Source organism: Spea bombifrons, chromosome 3, assembly GCF_027358695.1.
Source record: "Spea bombifrons isolate aSpeBom1 chromosome 3, aSpeBom1.2.pri, whole genome shotgun sequence".
Classification (NCBI taxonomy): Eukaryota; Metazoa; Chordata; class Amphibia; order Anura; family Pelobatidae; genus Spea; species Spea bombifrons.
In genome coordinates, this window is record NC_071089.1 from 100,365,056 (window position 1) to 100,389,239 (window position 24,184).

At 39.4% G+C, this 24,184-nt stretch overlaps 2 protein-coding genes across 2 annotated transcripts in view; both read right to left on the minus strand.

The window, feature by feature from the left end:
- Positions 1-1,944: 1,944 nt before the first annotated feature.
- Positions 1,945-5,796, minus strand: GPR17 (G protein-coupled receptor 17). Its single transcript, XM_053459070.1, has 2 exons — positions 5,444-5,796; positions 1,945-3,601 (listed from the first exon to the last, which is right to left on the minus strand). Exon 2 carries the CDS (start codon positions 3,581-3,583, stop codon positions 2,567-2,569), a length of 1,017 nt encoding a protein of 338 aa, XP_053315045.1. The 5' UTR covers positions 3,584-3,601; positions 5,444-5,796; the 3' UTR covers positions 1,945-2,566.
- A 1,381-nt stretch (positions 5,797-7,177) lies between these two features.
- The window catches only part of MYO7B (myosin VIIB), a 41,489-nt gene continuing 24,482 nt past the window's right edge, over positions 7,178-24,184 (minus strand). The window contains exons 26-47 of the mRNA XM_053459077.1: positions 23,999-24,125; positions 23,582-23,701; positions 23,086-23,259; positions 22,511-22,738; positions 21,810-21,977; positions 20,938-21,055; positions 20,143-20,269; positions 19,614-19,822; positions 19,305-19,486; positions 18,103-18,227; positions 17,835-17,992; positions 17,532-17,685; positions 16,729-16,884; positions 15,888-15,993; positions 14,948-15,061; positions 14,332-14,416; positions 13,389-13,495; positions 12,065-12,250; positions 11,360-11,476; positions 10,722-10,805; positions 8,657-8,776; positions 7,178-8,297 (exon numbers count right to left, since the gene is read on the minus strand). Of these exons, the coding sequence (XP_053315052.1) occupies positions 8,220-8,297; positions 8,657-8,776; positions 10,722-10,805; positions 11,360-11,476; positions 12,065-12,250; positions 13,389-13,495; positions 14,332-14,416; positions 14,948-15,061; positions 15,888-15,993; positions 16,729-16,884; positions 17,532-17,685; positions 17,835-17,992; positions 18,103-18,227; positions 19,305-19,486; positions 19,614-19,822; positions 20,143-20,269; positions 20,938-21,055; positions 21,810-21,977; positions 22,511-22,738; positions 23,086-23,259; positions 23,582-23,701; positions 23,999-24,125 (3,043 nt within the window). The 3' untranslated portion in view covers positions 7,178-8,219. The remainder of the gene's footprint in view (positions 8,298-8,656; positions 8,777-10,721; positions 10,806-11,359; positions 11,477-12,064; positions 12,251-13,388; positions 13,496-14,331; positions 14,417-14,947; positions 15,062-15,887; positions 15,994-16,728; positions 16,885-17,531; positions 17,686-17,834; positions 17,993-18,102; positions 18,228-19,304; positions 19,487-19,613; positions 19,823-20,142; positions 20,270-20,937; positions 21,056-21,809; positions 21,978-22,510; positions 22,739-23,085; positions 23,260-23,581; positions 23,702-23,998; positions 24,126-24,184) is intronic.

The window sequence follows — 24,184 nt, forward strand, 5'->3', positions numbered from 1 at the left end:
TCGGATTCATACAAATTGCAAATCTACAGAATTTTGGTAAATTCAGCGAATTTACGAAGCCCTGGAAACGAGGCCAGACCCCCACGAAACAGATGAAAACGAGACAAAAAGCTCAAAATTTTGGTCCAAAATTTGTGGGTTCACAATCACTCACACTCTTTCATGCTTGCATTCTCGTCCTATCTCTCTCATGCTCTCTAAATAATTCCCTACCTTCTGTTCCGACCACTTCCCCCAACCGCTTCCCCATCTTCTTCACCTTGTCCCTTCTCTTCTCTCGTCAATCTGCGATCTTCTTTCTTAGTCCACATCTCCAGGGACATAACCTGGTGGGAACCTCTGCCAAAGCAGGGTTTTTTGTGGTTATGTCCTCCCTTGATCCTCCAGTCGGGTCAGAGGACGTCACAGCAAGTGCAGCCATATTGCCCTCAGTTCACGTGAAGGCAAAATGACGGCATTTGCAGTGATGTCCTCTTCTGTGATTGGAGGATGCGCCACCATTTTTGCGGAAGTTTCTGCCAGGTTTTTTCCGTGGAGACGTGAAGAAAGAAGATAGCAGTTTGAAGAACTAAAGATAGAAGAAAAGGGAAAAGATAGAAGATGCGGAAGTAGTGTGATAAAGAGCGTGAATGAGAGTGTGATTGAGAGTGAATGTGTGCACCGTGGAACAAATTTAGTCCCTGAATCAAAAATGCCCATGAAATTTTCAGCTTAACCGAATGTGCAGGGAATAAAATTTGTTGCCCGAAAACAAATGGGCCCAAAATGAACCAGAAGATTCTCAAATCATTTTTGGCGCATTCGCACAGGTCTACACTACAGTAGTCACTACAGCTTCTTGAATCACACTCCAGTATGCTTTCTGCACTAACATAAACTATTAATTAACTTGCAGTATTGTATATGAGCAGGCTGTGCTAACCATCACTTCATCTGCTTCACTGTTGTTACTGACAAGTTAAAATTACTAAAATCTAATGCTTGACCCTTCTGCTTGTAAATGCTGATTGGCCGCAGTGAAACAAGTAAGGAAAAACTCCCACAGGTTGTTGGACCCATCAATCACAGCCATAACCATTTTTGGTTACTTCTACCTATCAGTCATTGAATTGTACCCTCCTACACACAGTCCATACCGCTTTACCTCATCAAGGAGCGCCAAAATGGCATGTAATGGCACCAAAATGGCTTGTAATCATAGCGGCTGCACATGGCAACTATTTTTCATGGCAACAATTCATTTTGGAGAGTTTTGATTGGGATTGCCCTCGTTTTCCGAGATTTGTATGAGTGCAATTTTTGTTAAAAAAACAAGTTCAGATACGAATCTGACGTGACAGGGGGGATATGATAGAAACATTTAAATACATAAAGAGAATCAACATGATAAAGGAGGACACTATTTAAAAGAAGGAAAACTACCACAACAAGAGAACACAATCTTAAATTAGAGAGGCATGGAATTGCCTTCCAACAGAAGCAGTAGAGCGTAACACAGTGAAAGAGCTATAAGGGACTAAGTAACGTATTCAGAAATTGGGCAGACTTGATGGTCTAAATGGCTCTTATCTTCCGGGCACATTCTATGTTTCTAAGTGCATGTACAGTTGTTACATCTCTTCCAGAGTTTTCTTGTAAGTTACAGTTGCAAATGTCATCAACTGCAATAATTTGACCGGTAATAATGACATTAAAGTAGCAGTTAAACTGAAAGACAAAACATTAATTTAAACATTATTTAACTAAACCTTAGCAGATCTGTCATTTTATTCACAAAGGTTCACAAAAAACAAGAAAAAGCACATCTTTAGAAACCTTGCTGGCTTTTATAACAATAACCAATCAGTGCCTGCATTTCTGTCACATGACAATTAAGTGCTACAGCAAAAATACAAAATGGTAAAAGATGAAATTATTATTTCAGGGAATAGTACTAGAATGCTGTTTCTCATGCAATATTTTGTTCATTCAGCACGGTACGCGGAACTGCACGTTAGAGGCAAAACAGAAATACTCAGGTTAACGTAGACACACATATCTGCCGTCTGTGTGTCTCTAAATTTCCTATGACTTAATAATAAATCTAAGTTCATTGCAAGTTTAGTATTAAAATGTCGATTATTTAAGTATCTTCTCTATGAACTTTAAGAGTTCTTAAATATATACATCAGTAAAAGAACAAAACGTGATGATGACATGTGATCATAAGTCCAATATGTGTAGATTTTACTTGGGGCTGATTTATTTGTTATGAAAATGCATCACAAGGTTCCATTCAAAGACCGGTATGAATTAGGTACAATGTGAACCAAGCTTAGGCATGACTAAAGAGCAGAATAAATAATACTGGACTAATCCTTATTTTCAATACAATTTAGCCATTTTGATGATTATAGTGAATAGCTAAAGCAATAGACTGACCTCTAAAGAATCAAGTTTAGATCTACAGCTTTATAATCAAACTTTTGTCAGCAGACTTTTGGCAAGCCGTCCTTGTCGGAACCCACCAGTTCTGTTTTCCTTAACATCATTCTGATCTATAAACTTTCTTAAACCCCCGTCCTTCTCACACTTCTGTCTTGGCACTCAATGAACTGTCTTCTGTCCGGACATCCTCTCTGTTTCTTCCTGCCACAGTTCCCTGACGTCTACATGGAAGCTTAATCAGAATTTGACGGAACTTCTTCACAGCAAAGAAATATACCAGTGGATCGAGAGCAGCGTTCAGCGTGCTTAGGCAGGAGGTGAATCTATTGGCCAAAGCTAGCCCTTGGCGCAAAGCACAGGAAGATGTGGCTGCATCCTCACCCCCAGGCATTAGAACATGGTAGAGAGCTCTAGTTAGGTGATATGGGACAAAGCAGATAAGAAATATTGTCAGAACGAGAAGCACCATCTTTACTGCTCGTTCCTTGGGCTTTCTATCACCTCCTTTTCTGAGTCGCCTTAAAATGAGCCCATAGCAAGTGACTGTGCCCAGGAATGGTATAGCAAATGCAGCACTAAGAGACGACAATGCCCTCAATGATGGTGTCTCCCGATAGAGTAGCCGACATCCCCCTTCATCTTTTTCTTGCTGCCGACCCAATAGCAATGGTGCTGTAGCAAAAGCAACAATTGCCCAGAGAAATATACATACCACATGGGCATGCAAAGGCCTGCGGAACTTGATAGAATTGAGTGGGTGCACAATTGCTAGGTATCTGTCAATACTTATGCCTGCCAGGAAATAAAGACTGGCGTACATATTGAGATAAAAAACAAATCCAGACAGGCGACATGGCATGGAACCAAAAGGCCAATTGTTGCCTGATATGTGGTAAAATAGACGGGTTGGTAAAGTAAGGAGCAAAAAGAGGTCAGACAGGGCAAGATGAAGGAGGAAAATATCAGAGGGTGAGTGAGGCTGGCGGTCACGGACAAACAGTGAAAGAGCCAAAATGTTTCCTAGTCCACCTACAAGCAGGCCCAGGATGTAGCATACAGACAGAAGAACATTCTCAATCCATGTTTCCTGGACACAGGGGTCCACCCAAGATAAACTGGAGGTGTTTGTGAGAAATACACGATCAGGATTACTCATGGCACCTTGGTAGTAGGACTGGAAGAGAGATGACAAAAACACAGTAAATCAATTCGTTTCAGATTCTATGACTTTGTATACATGCAAAAAATGAAGATGTAAAAAAAGAAGCCATTGTTTTACTTTTTTGAATTGTCATCCAGTATTGAGACTTATTGGTAACATGTTGTAGGTTGTAGGTTCCCAGAGCATGGTCAGTGGATCAAGTTCCCCAGGGGACTACCAGCTACTGTTCTAGCTCACTAGATACATTATGAAGGACAACCCTGGCAAGTTTCTCCTGCCAGAAGGGGCAAGCTGGCACGGCATAATGGATAGCTCAATTGGCCAGATGACTTCTTAGAAACATCAATGATTTAACTATGCATTATACAGAGACATCCAAGGCCTTCTAGCTGAAGAATGTCACTTTAGTTGGCCCTTCCAAAATCACAGACGTCAAGCAGCTGGATCTCCAACCCTCCTGCAGAAACTCACATAATAGTGAAAAATAAATACTACAGTGTGTTGAAATTTAGTTAATCAAGATAAACACTGTTCTTCCTTAAATGATTATGCTGGGGATTTGGCAATATGTAAGATGTAAGCAATATAATTATATTCATCTGCTTTAAATGAAGACACATTTTTATTAACAATGATAAAGAAACATTTGTGTAAATATTCTACATGTGGCCTTTCTGTCTGGAGGACAGCATTGTGCGTTTAGGAGTTATTGCAAATACCGTAATACGATCTACACATTTATTGGCGGTTTATATAATACAATGTTCCTTTGGCACTTTAATGCTGTGAGTTCATATAGGATAAGGAAGTTGCTCAGATTACCACTGGATATTGGAATGTTGGAATTTGGACTAAATTCCTAGACCATAAAGTAGATACTGTCTTGCTCATAAACTTTAATTGCCTACCAACAATACAGTTCTTTATTGAATATGATATTTGAAAGTGAATTTAAAAAAAAAAAACAGATAAAGAACTGAAATTAGAGAGATTGTAGACAGTCACAACTAGTCTACATTAAGGGTCTCAGCAGCTATCCATGTGATTGCCCAAAACACCATGATATATGTAAAGAATGGTAATAGTTTGCATTTCTGCAGTGGCATGTGGCTACAATGAGGGCTGTGAAGTTAAATCTGTTTGCTGTAAATGATCAGATATAACATGCTATATATTTTATAACCCACTTATAATACACATCATCAACCCTCAGCATCTCAAATAATCACCTACACTAGTGTGCACTTCTTAAAGGCAAGAATAAGACTTAGCATGAGTGCTTCTTAACCTGACCAAGTACAGCATGTGGCATGTCGCTCTCATTCAAACTCAGTATACAGAGCAGACACACAAGTGTACTGCACAATGTCTCACCTAAATCAATATTTGACTACTGTCTTTAATATATTTCCAGACATTTTCCTTCCACACATCTGCTGTGAGTTACCTGTCGGGGGCACCGTAGCCAATGAGGTGCCGGGCAGCTCTCTATAAATACTTAAATAACAATAAAATGATATATAGGTTCAGGGACATAACACACACCACTTCACTTCTATGCATAAACTCACATTCCGTATATATATATATATATATATATATATATATATATATCACCCTCATTCTAAAACTAGAGAGTCAGAGGCTTAGATATAATGTAAAGAGGAATCTAAGACCAAAGACTGGTTAAGGTCTTTACATCAGGAAAATGGTCAGATTAGAAAGTTTGTATCTGTCATCAAATTCTCTGTTTCTGTTCTTGAAATGTTCTTTCTCGTATCATAATTTCTGCAGGGTTAAGTTTAGTGGTGTTACCATAAAGAGAACATACGCTAAAATGCTATATTTACTTACTTCAGCCTTAATGATAAAGCCAGTGCTCTCCGGCGCTGATCTTCTTCCCTTTCTTAGATTGCCAGATGGTTGAGTGTCCCGGGCCCTGGTTTAAGCAGTGCAATATATCTATCACCAGAGCTCTTTCGCTGGGGGGTTCCCTACATTCATGTCCTCTTCCTCACCCCCATGAGATAGACAGCAGCATGTTTCATAACAGGACAAAGATGGGAGTGTGTGCCTTTGGGGACGAAGACTGCCCTGTTGCCATAGTAACTTGGGGGTACTTGCTAGAGGGGGTTATGACTTCTTGTCTAGAAAAACTATCAAGCCTTGTGTGCAATTAGGCATAATCAAGCCCCCGTCAAAAGCCCCCGCCATTCACTGGGCTCTGGCACGCTCATCTGGTTCCCCTTCTCAGCACAGCTGCAGACAAAATGTAAAAGAGGATTCTGGGGCATGTCAAGAGAAAATAGTGAGCTTCATTATTTCATACATAACTGGATTTAATTGGTGACGGTTCTTTTGGATGGGATCTTTAGCTATTAAGAGGTTTAGAAACAAGTATAGATTTTTTTTTGCTTAATAGAGATGGTCCATGGATCCACATTTCTCAAAGCAGTAGAAGAAAGCCATATCAATCTCTATGGACAATGCTTCTTTGTATAGTATGAAATGATAATGCAGATTTCAACATGATGTATGATGTTTCCAAAATGTGCCATTCTGCATCCAAGTACTACTATGACACAATGTTATACAATTGTTTAGTGTGAACAATAAGCAATGTATTAATCCATTCAATATCATGAGTTCATTTTTAGGAGGGTCAGTCCCTCTTTGGGACCCAAACCCCCCTTTCACTCACAAGGGTTGCTCAGTATCAGTGTATTATAGTGTTCTGTAACCCTAAATGTCACAATCATGTGTATAAACAACCGAAAATGTGGTAATTAAAAAAAAAATACATTATTCTTCTTTGAAAGGTCAGTTGCATAAACAACTCAATCAATTGGTCCCATAGAAACCAAAAAGGTCTGGTTAATGTCCTGCACCCAGCCACAACTAGTTAAAATGCTATATGCCTTTGACCACCTATTAATCGTGTGTTTTCTTCCTCTTCTGTATTATATTTACAGTAGATACCGTATATGCATCTGTAGGCACCAACAATATTCATGGTGGACATTTACTGATTAAAGATGTTCTATGGACCTCACAAACCTTGCCCCAGACACCGGTGTCCTTATACTGACACTTTGTCTATCCCTGTATATACATATATATATATATATATATATATATATATATATATATATATATATACACTACTGTTCAAAAGTTTGATGTCACTTAGCTGTTTTTCTGGGAAAGAAACCTCTAGCTGTCACATCATTGCGAAAGGGTTTGCTAACGATCAATTAGCCTTTTAAACATAAATTTGGATCAGCGAACACAACGTGCCATTGGAACACAGGAGTGATGGGAGTGATAAAAAGCCTTGGTACACCTATGAAGATTTTCCATTAAAAATCAGCCGTTTCCAGCTACAATAGTCATTTATCGCATTTCTGATCCATTTTAATGTTATTTTAACCTCTTAAGGAGAGAGATGTTTTTTAAATTTTTGTATCTTTTGTGACAATATATTTTATCCACCAAATATAGTTATAGAGTCAATCTATTTCCAGTTTAAAGGTTTCAATGACACGCAGCTGCAGCAATGACAAGACAGACATGAAAAAAATGTCCTCTGTATTATAACTTTCAATCTATTTTATTTAAATAAAATGAATGAGACGTACAATGGATGCCTCTCAGATAAACGCTGTACAGTATAGCAGTGATGTCATTCATTTACTCCATAATCAGTATTACTCCACAGTGCCTTCATTCTCAATGCACAACATAGTCTAAAGATATATATATATATATATATATATATATATATATTCAACACACAAGTCGAGCGTTTGCTTTCTATGGCAGATGACGGAGCATCTTACAAAATTACACTTCTTGGCTTTTAGATTTTCAGTATAATAAAGGCACCTAGTTGGTTGTTTTAGTAAGATCCGCAATTTGTTGCGGAAGTGGAAAACATGGGGTGATGTTTCAGTCAGGCACAGAGGTAGATTCAAAGTTTACATTGTCCCTGGGAATTGTATATAAAGGACTTGCCCTAATTGCCAGATGAGAGAGATACTCCTCAGCGTTTGCCTGTACTGAGGCTGTGTAATACGCTACAGCATTTGGGTTGCATTTTGTGTGTGGATACAATATGGATGATTTCAAGAACCTCAGTCATGAAAGAATGAAATGAGTGATAATCTGCAGATTTGTGTTGTGAACTAATAAGCATTTTTAGAGCCTGGCATAAATAGGATAATGTTCTGTTTTTCTTGGAATTGTGCATGTCCAGGTAATAGGGAAAGAGAATACAAAGACACTGCTGGTAATTAACCTTATGTACTGAAATTATGTTCTTAAGTGAGTAATATGAAGTTTCTGACAGAGAAGGAGAAGTGATGCACTGTATGAGCAGGCCAGTGTGTTATGGTGGTCCTGAGCAGAAATGCTCTGCAGGTTGGAGCAGAGAACTAGTACAGAAGAAATGCTCTGCAGGATCGCTGGTACTGTCCACTGCTGAGGTGCTGTCTGCAGCTGTAGAGAAGGAGCCTGGAACGGGCTGTGCTTTCTACAGAGGGAGGCACAGACTGGCAGGAAAGGCCATTTAAGTTAACGATGATCAATAGAGAGTTAATAATCTTCACGGTAGTAGCTGTCACACTCATTGCTAGCTTGAGCTCATTTGTTGGTGTTTTAACATCAAATAGTGGACGTATGATGTCATTAAGTCATCCATTTTATAGCCCTGCACAGAAATATATTAATAAATGAAACATCACAAGGCACAGTATATACACACCCCTCTCCATGCTGTCAAATGAAGTATAAACTGACAGTTGTGTAGCTGATTTAGTTTCCTTCACACAGCACGTTATAGGTTTTATCGTACATGTCAGATAAGATATATTATACATTCAGCTCCAGACTGGGGATTTAAATCGCTCCTGGTAATGAGGTGCGTGCGGCCGGCAGCTACATTCCCATACTCATAAGCAGGCGCACACTGAGGGAGCAGATCTACCACGTAAGCAGAGGTACATTGGGAAATTGCCTGTTTTACCCGATGGACAATCAGGGAACAACACTGATATTATTGCTACTTACCAGTGAGGTTTCACACAGGATCTTATTATCACGCACAAGATTCCCAGTTGTCATCTGGAAGTATGTATTCCCACTATTCCAACGAGAGATCTTGTTGAAAGGATGATTGACTAGCAGATCCTATGGGCAGGAAACACATGGCAATATACAAAATTACATTTCAATTACTGTAAAATCACGTGCATTTTTTCGCTAAAACTCGTGTTGAAATATTTTGCATGGAATACAGTCCTTTAACTTTCAAAATGTGCATTTGTTTCACAACTGCAATTGGACACATATCTTACAGAAACGTATAACATTATGCAAGATCCCAAAGTATCTTCATTTGCACATTTCAGAAATCAGACTGATACTGAACACAAGCTTTTACCACGAGAAAAAAACCACAATGGAATAAAATAAAAGTGAAAAAGAAATGGATTGTTAACTGTGCAGCCCCCCAATAATGTTAATTATCAATTAGATTAGCATGGAATCCCCGTGAGTTGGACCCTAAAGTTATAGACTCCATCTTTATGTAATGCCTCTGGGATGTTCCGTTTCCCATCAAGGTTCCCTGCCATCTTATTATTTTCTTTTGTCTCCAGTTTCTTGCTACAGTTATTTTCACCGATAAGAAAACATAATTAAGGAACCTTTAGGATATATGCCCAACAAAGCTGTTTCACGCGATTGTGGGATTGAGTAGTGCAGAAGTACGAGAACCAACTCAAAAAAAACTTTTCCCACAATCGTTTTATTCTGGTTATCCTCACCAAAGATACATAGACCCTCACTAGCTCTCTAGCATCACTCACTACAGTATCAAACTGCCGGATATCACTATGCGTAATGCCATATGTCGGCTGGAGTGATGTGGAGTAACGGTGTGCCACTTGGCTCTGGAACATTGGAAACGCGTTCTGCGGAGTGATGAATAACGCTTCACTTTGCTGAAGGCTGGTGGAAGATTCTGGGTTTGGCGGATGCCAGGAGAACACTACCTACCGGAATGCATATTGCATACTGTTAAGTTTGGTGAAGAAGAGATAATGGAAGAGATAATGGTCTGGAGCTTTTTATCAGGTTTTGGACACTTTAGTTCCTGTGAAGGGTAATGTTAATGCGACAGCAAACAAGGACATTTTACGCAGTTGTATGCTTCCAACTTTCTGGCACCAGTTTGGGGAAGGCCCTTTCCTGTTTTAGTTGCACAAAGCAAGATCTATAAAGACATGGTTTGATGAGTTTGGTGTAGAGGAAAGCCCTGACCTTAAACCCACTGAACACCATTGGGATGTATTGGGACATCAATCGCAAGCCAGGTCTTCTTGTCAAATGCTCTTCCGGCTGAACGGGTACAAATTTCCACACGCTCCAAAATTTTGTGGAAATCCTTTACAAAAGAACTGAGGCAACAATTAATGCCCATGGTTTTGGAATGGGATGTCCAACAAGCTCATATACATACCTGGGAACCTCTGGGCTCCGACTACACAGAGCCTACCCTTGTGGGAACGCGGCAAGGACTGCCCACTGACATCGCTGGAAACACCCCCACTTTAAGGGGAAATGTGTGGAAAGTGGGAAGTGTCAAGAACCTGCGACCCAGAGGATTCAGGTTTTGACCCAGAGAACCAGAGAAGAAATGCTTCTCCCAGAGTTCGAAGCTGAAACCCTACCTGCGTGTTATACGCCGATGAATCCTAGAGCTGCGCGATTTGCACCCACGTCTCCCTCACTTCCGGTACGTGTTATATGCCGATAAATATGGTATGTATCAAAAGTCTTCAACAAAGCAAACATTGCACTCCAATACCATGAGGAGCCTCACTAGTACGTAGGGCTTATTATAAAGGTACTTGTGCAAAATAGTAAAAAATTATGCAGCTAATGATGCTAGCAACTAATAGAATGTTTCTGCTCCGCTTTTTAGCTCTTTGCATCGGAATAGCACTGTATACACAGTGAAACTGTGTTTTCATTAGTACAAAGGCATATATGTTGTCACATACTGTATATGCACTCCCTGTGGCATAAACACATATTATACTATATTGTATCCGATGACTTAATGACTTGCCTTAGTCTTGGGATGATACAGTGAAACTCCGTGTTTGTTGATTGCAATCAGTACAATATCTGGGAACTGTGCATCTGAGGATTGCTGTAAAGAACAAAGAATTATATGTCAATAGATAACTTATGTTAAATACACAGCTAGTCACCGAGAATCAACTAACACATATGGTAAAATTGTGTTCCTATCACCAGAAAGGCAGGGTTACCAAATTGGGTGGCTTCCCCTCATTAGAGAGGGGAAGCCACCCTGTTTGGTAACCCAGCATTTTTACCAGACATGTTGCAGTTGATTCTCATTGACTAGCTTTTTGGATGTCTTGAAAAGTTCTTCACCATTTGCTGAAATACAGTCAGACAAATAGTTAACAGTATATAGCAAGCTTGGAGACTGGAAAGGTAGAAATCACTATAATATATTGCAAAAAAATAATACAAGGCATTGTCTGAGACTGAAAAGAGCAGCAAATAAGGAAAACAAAATATGTTCTCCCATCATTTATTTTAGTTTTTGTGCTGGACTTTTCCTTTAAGGGTAAAATAATAGGAAACAAAGAACAGGGAGGATGTCATTAATTACGGTAATATAACCTCACCCTGCTTTGTTAGCCGTCTTCATTCCAAATACTGTATTTTACTCACCTTGACCTCAAAAAAAGCAGAGCCGAAAGTTGGCCAGCGGCTGATAATCTTCAGAAATGCCACTTTAGCTTCATCCACAGTTTTACTTTCATGTTTGCTATAATTTGTGATTATATTCTATATTATGAAGAAGAGTAACAAGAGTCAATCAGAGGAGCTTATTAAATATTAGAATGATTTCTATAAACTAAAAACCATTATGGATTTGCTATGTCTATCTGTTCGGTATATCTTAAATGCACTGTATACTAGTCTCTTATCAATCAGCTTGTCTCTATATCAATGAGGCTGTGAAATGTGTGACAATACTGAGCTGAATGATATGGATTTGTGTACTAGCTTGTGAGCTCAGCTAAACATGCATTACTGTGCTGGTTCTGGGTGTATCACAACTGATATGATAAAATGCAACTGAGGTGCACTCATATTAGATATAGCAATCTAAAGACAATACACTCAAGGGCCATCGGACACAAATTAAAATACATTTTAGTCGATGACAAATGTGTAAACTGGGCTATTATCTAGACTACTGGTTTAATAAGCTATGACATATGGAAATGCTGAAAATGCTGGTGGACTCTCCACTGGTCCTTAGTCTGTCTCAGCTAGTTTCTCATGTAAAAGGTCTCTCTTCTAGTTTTCACCTTCTTGTTTCAGAAAAGTCATTACACCAAGTAGTTCAGTATAGATTCTGGGACGTACCTTCTTCCAATCTTCTGGAGTATTGTTGCGCAGTAAGTACTCTGGTATTAGCTCCCGAAGATTTTTGTTGATGGTGGCCAGGTGGGATCGATCATTGTTGTATTGCACTTTGTATATCAATGCAGCTACAATTCCAGCATCCTCCCCAGAGCAGCGGTGATACCCACGCAAATACTTGGGAAGCTCCTGGATATATGACAGAACATTATTACGCTACAAATTATTTATAGAGCACCAGTAGATTCCATAGGGCCTTTCCAATACATGAGAAAGATAATTAGCAACAACATTAAAATTGAGAATATATAAAATTAACAATAACATTTAAAAACTGACAATATACGTAAGTGACCATAACAAACGCATGTTAAGACATACTGGTACAGAAGGAGAAGGAGAAGGGGGAATGAGACGTAAGGTGAGGAACGGCTTGGGTGAGCAAGAGTGGATTGTAGCAGGGGTCATATGGAGAGGTCAGTGGACTGTGGATCTAAACCTTGAGAGGATAGATAGTTCATTTCAGGATGTGGGTGGTAGGTATTGAGAGGATAGATTGTTTGCTTCTCTGGTTAGGTGGGATGTTAGTGAGACCTTAACGTTAGAGTAAGTAGGGAAGAGCCTGAAAGAGTGAGGCAGGGAATTCCAGCACACGTACAAATCATGGATACACAAACAGGGTGGGAAGGAGAGTATATGGATATAAGTGCAGATATATTGGGTGGTGGGGCTTGGTAAGTAAGGGTCAGGTGGCAGCAGATGAAGGGAGAGGAGATATAAAAATGAGTCTGGTAGGAGTGTTCAGGAAGACACAAGAGAGGGAGGTCAGTTACAAATAACCACATAGGATATCACAAGGGAAATAATCAGTATTTTAATTGTGTCTTGTCTACAAGGCCGCTTAATTCAGCGGGCAAAGTGGGCATTTGCCCACGGCCCACTAACCTTCGGGGGCCCACTGGCAGTCATACTGCCGGATTGGGGCTAGGGTGACCACATGTCCGGGTTGCCCGGGACAGTCCCGCAATGAGGAGTCTGAGTGAAGGAGGTCTCTGATAATCAGGAGAGACTTCTGAGTTCAGAAGCTCATACGCATGTCCAGTGGCCATCTTCAAATGTTTTTTTAATACATTTTGTTTTGAATTTTATAATCAACTAATTTTCCCTCAGCCCCTTTTCCCCACTATATCCTTTATCCCCCCATACAGCACCTATCCCCTCCACTACACTACCTACCCCCCCCCACTACAGCACCTTTCCCCCCAATACCTGCACCTCACTGTAGTCAGTCCTGTCTCCTTTCACATAAGCTGTCATCATACCTTACCTGGTGATAATGAAAGATACAGTCGGCTTTAATATCTTTCCCTGGTTGGATATTAACCCACAGCTTCCTCATGAAGTAGAGCTGAAAACTGGCAAATGAAGGTGCACCTGCAATAAGATATGATATATTTGCATATAAAGTTTTAGGACTTAATTATAGAATTCTTGTGACCAATGCCATACAAAGTATCTAATTTAAAACAGCCAGTCTTCATGCATTGATGGCTCATTTGTTTGCTCATATCCGCAGCCAGAAGGTTACTTTCTGAAATACCGGTATTTTTTCTCTGAAATTTTTTCTGAAATATTAGTTCTCACCTATAATTACTCCACAAGATCATGATGTCAGTCACACACTTGAGTCCACAAGATCTTAAACGCTTCTGCTTTCCCTACACTAGAGTATGTGCATCCTGAAAACTCTTCCAGACATTTCTCAGTTGTACAACTATTGTCAGTGACACATGGCCAAGTTTATATCTCATGCTAGCTTTCATTACATGCTAAAAACCTATCACAGGACTGACTATCATTGTCATACAGAGGCAAACAACTGTTATCTTTAAACACAAACATATATTCTTATGTTCAGCCTACTTTATTTTTTGTCCCAGTAGTTTATTCATTTTCTCCCACTGTAATTTACCTCTTTCCACAATAAAAAGCACACATTGCATTGTGAGGCTTTTAGCTGGTTAACGAGCGAGTCAGGCCTCTCAGTTAGAACCTACAAAAAGATATGTCCTACATCCCAAAGCACAAAGCAGAGAATTGTGTCAGGATGCATTTTACCATATCCCATAGCGATGTTTTCGGTTGTTCTAATCTGGTTAATGTGAATTACCAAACAATAACAGAAGAGAGTGTAAATATACTATCAGGAAAGTCGTTGAGGTCTATGTGCGCGCTTAGTAGGGAATGTATGGTAATCCAAGATAAATCACCTGCTGCTGGACGACTCTTCTTATTATAGTCGTTCAATTGTCTTAAGGAATCGTAGAAATAATCTTGCTCATTAAGGCTGATGACCTGAGATAGGAAGATGGATTTAATATTAGAGAGGGGGATTGCAATGCAGTTACTAGAAAGAAGAGAATAAGCTTCTGCCGGAGCAGTCCTGCTTGTACATGTCCCAGAGCTACACTCTGGATGTCGGTACAAACAGCTGGCATTCAGCAGTTTTGGAAGATGAAGATGCACCTATGCTGGAATTAGGAGTTATATGTCCTCAGCAAGATCCAGTGGCAGGGCTACCAATGTCAAGGTGTACATTGTGTTTTAAGATAACATTTATTCCTGCACTCCTGCTTGCTGGTGTGTGGTGTCTCATTCTGTATTTACTGCATGAGTTCAGGTCTGGAAAACATGCATATTTATTAAACAATATACATATTTGTTAGAAAATAAGGGTCCTTCCCCTGAAAGCATAACATTGAATATTTTAAGCACAGCTGTGATGTATAAATAAGAATATCTTATAATGTGAAAACTTTTTTTTTTAAGTTTCCGGTTGGAGACTTAAAAATGTATGTCTAAATTAAGTAGTGAGCTATAGTTTACCTTGTCTCCTATCTTCAAAAAGATGCTAAACCCCTCCCAGGACACAAGCTGTAATCTGTCAGAGATGTTCTGACAAACTTCCCGAACTTTTGTGTTTGTTCCAACTTCAAACACCTGTAGCAAAAGGACAGTAAATCATTTAAACAATATGAATACATCAACATTGCTGAAGGGTGCTTTAATAATACAACTATAATGGTAAATCACAAAAAAATGGCACTTCTCGATAGAAGCCAAGTGTATCGCGTTTAATACAAGTTACTGTGCCCATTAATCTATCTAAAGGAATGTAACTCTACTAGTAGCGTACAAGTCTTAAATAGTTACTCAGTCAATCAAGTTCACTTTCAAGTAGCCATACTGCAATGGCAATCAGGTTCTTCCATGGATCAACATTACCTTAGGAATTGTGAAATTGTTATACTTGTGTTTGCTAGAAATCCTCCAAAACTACCTCACAGGGCAGTGCATTCCACATCCTAACTAACCTGTCTGCAGGGGTGGACTGGCCCATGGGATATTTGGGCAACCATGTTTAGGTCCACAATTCTTCAAATGGGCTAGTCCTAGTGGGATGGGCCCACTTGTAGAGGCAGGAATATGGCTGGGTCATTTACCACAATGCTATGTGACCCTGTGGCAGTCCATCGACTGCTCACTCACACTGCAGGCAGTTGAACGGAAAAGCTTTGGAAGTATATCGATGTGGTGGTATGATGGTGTGATACAGTGAGGATGCTTTAGTGTGTATGTATGTATGTGTGTGTGTGTTAGTGTGTAAGTGTTTGCATGTGGAAATGTGCATGTGCACACAAGGGACCAGGGTCCCTGCTCCCAGCCTAGAAGGTCCCAGCCCTCCCATGCCTGCTTGTAGAAAAAAATAACCTTTCCTTTGCTTACTTCTAGACACTTCTAATACAGACGTCACTGACAGCCTTACCTCTTCTGTGTCATTTGGAAAATAAACCTTGTGGAAGATCTTGGTACTCATCTGTTGTATGGCTTCGACCTCCACAATATGAGGAGGTTGCTTCCGGGCACCACTTCTGCAATGTAGAGTATAAAGAGATTGTAGAAGCCTAGCTCTGTTTAAACGTATGAGTGTAAGATATATACACTCACTGGCCACTTTATTAGGTACACCATCAATTGCATAAATAGCTAATCAGCCAGTGGCAGCAACTCAATGCATTTAGGCATGTAGACGTGGTCAAGACAACTTGCTGGTTGTGGGTGCCAGACGGGCTGGTCTTAGTATTTCAGAAACTGCTGATCTACAGTGTATAAATGTCTGTCCACATATCCCATTTGTTGATTGTTTGACCTCCTGTAGAATTATCTCTGCCAAACTGTTGTTGGAAGATGTTTTGGAAAATAAAACTTTGGAGGCTCTTTGTTAAAAAAAATACTACGTGAACAATACTGTTACTAATGTCCTTACATACCTACTATTTAAAATTAAACAAGTAGGTTAAAAATTAACACATAATGTGTCAGTATGTTTTCCCTTTCTCTTCCCCAGCCTCGTTTTTCTATTCCTCAGGCTTTTTTGTTCACTCCTTCCCTAGAAGCTTTTCTCTCCCCTTTTGCAGCATTTCTCTGCACTCTCCTCATACTTTTCCTCTTCACACTTTGTCCTGCTCATTGCCTTAACTCTATTTATCTCACAGCTTATTTTTTCCCCATATTCCACTTCCTTTCTTGTAAAGAACAAACAGAAGACATTTTCACATATAAATGCATCAAGTAAAATGTAGTTAATAAAAATGAGTTGTATTTACTGTAGCACTTTCTGGATTCTCCTCAAACACTCCTTGGCTAATTGTTCTTTTCGACGATTCTCTAGGAATTTCTGCATATGGACCAGTAGCAGCTTACTGGGAGGGAAAAGGCCGGTACATAACCAGAGAAGCTGCCAGCCATTTTTCAAGCTGTAGCTGTTTTTTAAAGAAGAAACATTTGTGTTAGTGCCAGCAGCCAAGCCTTTGGAAACCACAAGATACAAAATAAAACATGTAACCATATATGCCACAATAAAAGAAATACACCGATAAAATTAGCACAAAGAAAATCAAACACAGGGAGATGAAGTACAGAATACTGTAAGAAGACAGAATGGCTGACATTTTGATTCACTATTTACTTTATGCAAAGACTTCTGGGAACTGTTATTCTTAATGACTGTTTTTTTTTTTATTTTATAGTGTACTTTTATATCATGATTTTTGTATGTGTGTAGGATTTGACCACTTCTGAGGCATTCTGAATGTGAGGTAGCCACACTTTTATGGCTGCATTCCCACCTCCGTGAATGATCCAGTCCATGTTGGACTGGCCCTTTGCCCATTGGGGGAATTGACCTACCGCCTCTAGGACAACCTGGCCGTGTATGTGTATTAGACACACATCTATATTCCCATGTTTGTTCCATCAAAGCTTTTCAAGTTAGGATATCAACACCAAAACATCACACAAATGAATTATATATATATTATATATTTTGCTCTTTATTCTAAATCACTTTTTCATATGGAATATTATTAATGCACAATATTTCCTCATCAAACTGAAATGGTACAGTTACCTGTTATTGTTTCCAGTCATCTGTTTCAAGATCTGGCAGTAAATTTCATCCCTGAGAGCCTCTTCACGGACAGGGCCTATGAATATCTGATCTGTGAACTCCACTGGAGAATGAGACTGCTTTGATGGGTAGTCTCCCATATATTTCATGATAGGTAAGAAGTGTTAAGGTGGTTGTAACACAAGGGTAGATGGTAAATTGATAAACACTAAGTGGTTTCTGGGGCTTTGGAAATTTATGGTGACAACATGCACTGATGCCTAACATTCAAGTTTTTTTCCTTGATGCATTCAAAAAGGATATCAGTGAAAGCCTGGCATGCGAAATCCCGTAATTCTGACACCTCACACACCTTTTGGAGCAGTGGTTGTCTTAATGGCTCTCTGGAGTAAGCCCATAATTGTGACTTCCCGCGAGATCTCTGCAAAACAGCCCTGGACAATGACTCTGGATCTGGGGGCCTGTGAACAAAGATAAAATAAAAGCATGGCACATCTATTGTATTCGTCTATATGGCAATGAGCATATACGGATCTTTAACCATATTGAATGCTCATTGCAACACGTTTACCGGAAGTGCAGAATGGCAAATTCCTCCAAAGTGTATGGTTTAACTTCTTCTTGCTTGTCAAACTCATCAAGCTGAGAGTTCATTAATTCTGACTTGCGCTGCTCTGGAGACATCGCAATCAACCTCTGGAAAACAGGACACAATTATGTAGACTACCCAAGGGTAATCTAATAGAAATCTTCATATGATATGTCTAATGAATTAATAAGGCTTGTTTGGTAATCTCAAACTGTACAGAAACAAATATATGCAGAGAAAACCAGTGTTTAACACCCACACCAACTTCCACTTACTCCTACACATTGTACGTATCCAATAAAGGGCACATGCAGCCCTTCTCACCATCCATACTGGGAATGCATAGCCCTTCAAAAGACTGAAGGGCTTTTACACAATATAAGACCCATTCGGCCCATCTAGTCTGCCCATTTTTCCAGTTGTAAGACTCAGACCTAAATCAGTCCTTTGTTTCGTCTGAGATTCAAGATAGCTTTATGCCTATCCCATGCACAGTTAAACTCCCTCAATGTATTAGTCTCTTCCACTTCTGCTGGAGGCTGTTTTACTTATCTACCACACTCTTAGCAAAGTAAAGCTTTCTTATATTACATCTAACCATCTGACCCTCTTTTTAGATTATGGCCTCCTGTTTTAACATTTCTCCTGCTTTAAGATAAATGTGTATCCTGTCTTCTTTAACTTACTTAAGCATTTAAATATTTATATCACATCTTCCCTCTCTCTTCTTACCTCCAAGCTATACCCATTTTTAACCTGCAAACCATTCACCATTTCAGTAACCCTCCTCTGAACTCTTTCCAAAATATCAACGTTATTCTGGAGATGGGGTCTCCAGAGCTGTACACAATCCTCTAGACGAGGTCTGACTAGAGATCTGTAAAACGACAGAACCACCTTCCTCTTCCTGCTACTAATCCATCTAGATATACAACCCAACACCCTGCTTTAAGAAGCCCCCTATACAGGAGGAATATATGATATAGGGTACTGGTTAGAGTCACTGCTTGGGCACATCTGAATAAAAAAGATTTCAATGTAATGTCTTAGTGCCCAGTTTTGATGGATTAATCCTGTTCAAAGAAATGTGGAATCTCAATCTATATTAATAGTAAATAGTATGTTATATATACATGTGTGCAACAAGTATGTTTGTTACAAAGCCTCACTCTCAGTTGCCTTACCAGAATTTCAGTGGTGGGTTTGCTCAGGGTTGGTACGATATGGATGGCATCCAGGGACACAGCCCCGTTATTCCCTGTTCTCTCATTCTGGGCATATGTCCAGTTGGGCCCTAATTGCAACTCAGGACTTTTTTTGAGGTGCAGAAGATCTCCAGTCCGGAAGCAAAGAATTTCAGGTTCATCTGGGAAAAAAATAATTAAATTAATACTATTTAAATAGATGAATTTAAATTATACCAGGATTTTCCCCAAACCATAAACATTACATATGCACCACTGAGGCTATTGTAAAATGCATAGGTCAGTAACCTGTCTGAGTCTTGCTTTTGGGAACCAGAGATTCCGCTGCGATCCTGGAGCTGTTCTGCAGAGCCACGGCATATTCAGATCTTGCCTTCAAACCATCTAAAAAGTGGAGGAGCAATCTGGCAATTTCTTCGCTGTTTTGGGAAGTCAGAACAAACTCTTCTCCTCTTAGCGTATTTAAAACACAGCACTGGCCAAATGGCTTCTCAGCCCTAAAAAGCAGAAGATACCTGATCACTTTAGGTAATTATTAGAGAGATTGGACTGTCACTCAGCATTGTGTGAGCCTTGTTGGTCTCTATGTTAGGCAGCATGGCATGTGATGTCATTGATGTCATAGCTACACTGGAGTGACTTTTAACAAGTTTGTGTCCAACAAGCGGTTGTTTTAAGTCTGGTATTTCTTTGGCATATGGCTTGGTTTGTTGAAAGTATTGGAGGAACATTTGCAATCCACAGATAAATATTCTACTGTGTTCAGTTTCACATTTAAGAAACAGATATGGTATGTGCAGTCGTGATCTGTAGTCACCTTTTTGTACTGATGCGAATTAATTCTGGAAATGACAGATCTAAGAGTTTTTTCTCAGATTCATCGAGGAAGCTCACTCCATTATAGTTTACTGCAATGATGAAATGGTTCCTGTTAATGCTGGGCCCTAAATAAGAGAAAAACCGAGTTACACGCATCCAGCTCATTTATCTGCAACTACATTGTTTCCAGTGTTCGTTATACATTTTCCATGAATTAATTAGTATGTTTACAGTACATTGCAGCATTCATGCGTGTAGCTCACTACGTCTATCATACTTGGTCAGATTTCTATACTTTATAAATGACAGAGAAGTTTTGCCTACAATATGAACATGCACATCCTTTTGTAACGGTCACAGTCATCAAATACCTGTTCCTCCTACACAGAAATGTAGACTTAAATGTATATTTTCGTATAGGAGCCACATAACCAGGGCATTTGAAGAGCAGGGTTTTTAGTGCAACGTTGGCCTTAAGGTCATATGGGTACAAAGCAAACTACTACGTGTAAGCATAGAAATCACACAGTTTGGGTCTGGTACATTTCTTGCATCTTGTGTATAGTTGCCTCTGGTTGTTCTCTTTTTTATTTCATAATTTTAATTCTGAACTTCAAATTATGTTGGGGTTATGGAGTGTTATGGTGTATGGAAGTATGGAAGTATGATAAGACTATTGAGTTTTGAGGTGTAACAATCATGAGTTGGGTATCCTTATAAAATGTTCTGTTGTAAGTTAAAAGGGGCCTTACCACCATATAAAACAATCGAATACTGCACTCTTCCCTTTTACCTGAGAATTTAGAGGCTTCGTAGAACTTGGAAAATAATAAAGGCCATTGCAGCTTTGAGTATTCAACAAGAGCTTCCTTGACCTGAAGATCTGAGAGATGGTCCACAACAAATTTGGCCTGTTAAAGAGAGTATGCATAACATTTTTAGTAAGAATTGAAGGCAATATAAAATTGCTTCACACATATATCGTGGATTATCATAGCAGTGACAGGTCCACCTGCTTGTTTTGCAGCCATGTGGTTTCCCTGGCCAGTCCTGCTTGGCCAGGGACTGGGCGTATCGAGGTGGTTTGGCTGCAGCTATGCCTGCAATTACTTCAAATCACCTGGGGAAACCTAGGTACTGTAGCCATGCCTCCCCAATCACCAGCAAAGCCTGTATAAGAGTTGATATGCTAATCTGCTGTCAGTGTTCCTGTCTCCTAACCCCATTTGTTTGCTTTCTGGGTACTTGACCCTTTTTAGCTTGCCTACTCATTCTTAAACCACAGCTGTCTTCCCAGACCATTAGACCGCCTTGACTACATGTCTTGCTGTTCCCTTGTGGTTCTTTGATTTATGTCCTGTTCACCCGTGCATGAAAAGCTTTCTCTACTACAAGCCATTACACTAGAACTGCACATATTGAGGAAACACCAAAAAGAGCTTGTAATTCTTACTCACTATGAACTGGTGCCCATAACGTTTACAACCAAAACCAGGTGACTACAACACCTCAACAGGCATACAACTGAAACAATTTGGAACATGCCTTATGCTGATTAGCCAACAGATACTGGCCAGCCCCTACCTATTGACTAGCACAGGCAAATATCATTTAATCAATAACAGCTTTATGTGAGATGATAGGGAGACCTCAATAATGTCCTACCTTGGATTGCTTGTCCTTCAGCAGGTTTGCCCAATGTGTGAACGGTTTGTGCTCCAGCTGCTTAGCAGGAATGCAGTCTTGTACAACATCGTGTATATGTTCTTCTTTCAGCACCTCTCCAAATTTAATATAATGGTGTTTTGCCATTACCTCCACCAGATCATCTTCCTGCAGGAGATAATACACTATGTTTTGTGTCTGTTAGATGCCACTTATAATTCTAAAGAATAGCGTTGCCATACCTTTAGACACCTTTGGTTAATAGTGCTGGATTGCCATTGCTTTTTAATAACACTACTGTTTATATATTTCATATGTTGAGGTCACAAACAACCCTGTTTTTATAGGGCAACTTTTCCTATTCCAGCCTAACCAGTCACTATGGGCAACAATAAATGTTGATGTTAAGGAGATACAATACCATAATACGGATTGCAATATATTTATATATATGCAACACATACTATATATATATATATATATATATATATATATATATATATATATACATATATATATATATATATATATGGTCTATATCTATACATGACTTAACATAAAGCCTTAATTGCCCCAGTTTTGTTGACTTGCGGACCAACACACATAGACATGCAAGAAACCTTCAAGATACTTTACCAAATAACACCAATAAAAATATTTTACTTCCTTGACAATGCTCGGGGTACATCCCCACTCCTCACCTTCCCACAACGATACTCCCCAAAGCGAAGGCCTCGTATAACTTGGTTGTAGATGAGATCTGTGCTAACAGGGTCTTTTGAAGAGTCATGCCAAGGGGTGAAGATCTCTTTACGGAAGAATAGTCGCCAGGGGGCACACATTTCCTTCTCCCCCTGCTCTTTCGCTAATTGTTCACACTGTGAGATGCCATCCATGATATGTTCTGACCCAAAGCCCAGTGACCACACCTGAGGTACAAGGATTAAAAAAATAATTTTCCACCAGTTGTAAATAAATTATGAGATTCAAATATGTACAAAATGAGAACCCATTTAAAAAGGAGGGATGAAATGAATGCAGAGTCGATCTAAACCTATATGGGTAATCATTCCACACAGTTCCTTTTTTGTTATTTATTATAATGTAGACATTTTCTGGTGACAGTATATTTAAAATATAGTAGCGAGACACTGTGTTTGACTACAAAGACAATGGTTAGCCACATGAGTTTTGTTTCAGTGTTAGGGATAGACACAGTGTTACTTGTGTACGAGCAGGGAAATGAAAACAGATACAAACATGTATTTAAATTAACCTTGTCAAAAATGGAGATGTAAAGTGAAAATCCAAAAGTGTCCTTCAGTTGCAGTTTTTGGGCGATGCTCCTACAGACCTCCTGGGCAGAGGTGGCAGAGTCCACCTGGACGTTCACACTCTGACCTGTCATTATGGTAACCGGCACAGACCAAGAAGCCTTCCCTTTCAGAGCCTGCAAAATACACCATATTGTAAAAATCAGTACAACACATTTTTCAGGACATTATAAATTTAGTGTTCTATCCAAGAGATGATATTGTGTTTCATGGATTTTTTTTATTATAATAAAATACTGGTAGCGGATTGATACAAAAGCACTGCTGATTACCAAGCTTACTAAGTGATCCTGATACCTGGTACCCTATGTTTATTTTCCTAGATTGGATAAGATATAGAAAGACATTTGGAATGTAATTCTCATGCAATTGCTTCCCAAAGGGTGAAGCTTTCTTTTACTCATTATGAACATAACACTTTACTGTGAAGTTGTATACCTGCAACTCCAGACAGCTAGGTGGCTCAGACCGTACTCCATTAGCCAAGGTTCGTGTTAGCTGCTTCATACAGACGGCATTATGAGCCACCTGTGAACTTTGGATAAAGTTCTGCAAGTACTTTGGATAGAAAACAACAAACAGTTAGTACAATGGTGGCAGATAGATTTCACAGATTAAACATATATCCTGCATTAATCAACTTCATGTCTATTCTTTACAGTATTTGAATCCAACCTGTATTTTAAGTTCATGCAGTTTAAAGTCCCTCCTCTGTTTGTCCTGTAAAAAGTGCATCTAATGGCACAGCTGGGTCAGTTACTTATTCCTCATGACACAAATCTTCAATATAGCACAAATCGGGAATAGAAAACGTGTGTGTAATTAAACAATTAAACTAAAAGTAATTAAACCCACCTTAACAAATCTGTCAGACGGAGGGAAACACCCCAAGCAAAGTGACATCAGAAACCAGCCATGGGCATAGCTGTTCCTGTTATTGTTTCCAGATAGCTGCTTGCAGATCTGACAGTAGATCTCATCCCTAGAAAAAAAAACAGATGAAAATTGCTGAAAAAGCTGCTATAGGCAGGAAACATGTTA

Excerpts from the sequence above, each read along its gene's own strand:
- GPR17 (XM_053459070.1), bottom strand. The coding sequence starts at position 3,583 with ATGAGTAATCCTGATCGTGTATTTCTCACAAACACCTCCAGTTTATCT.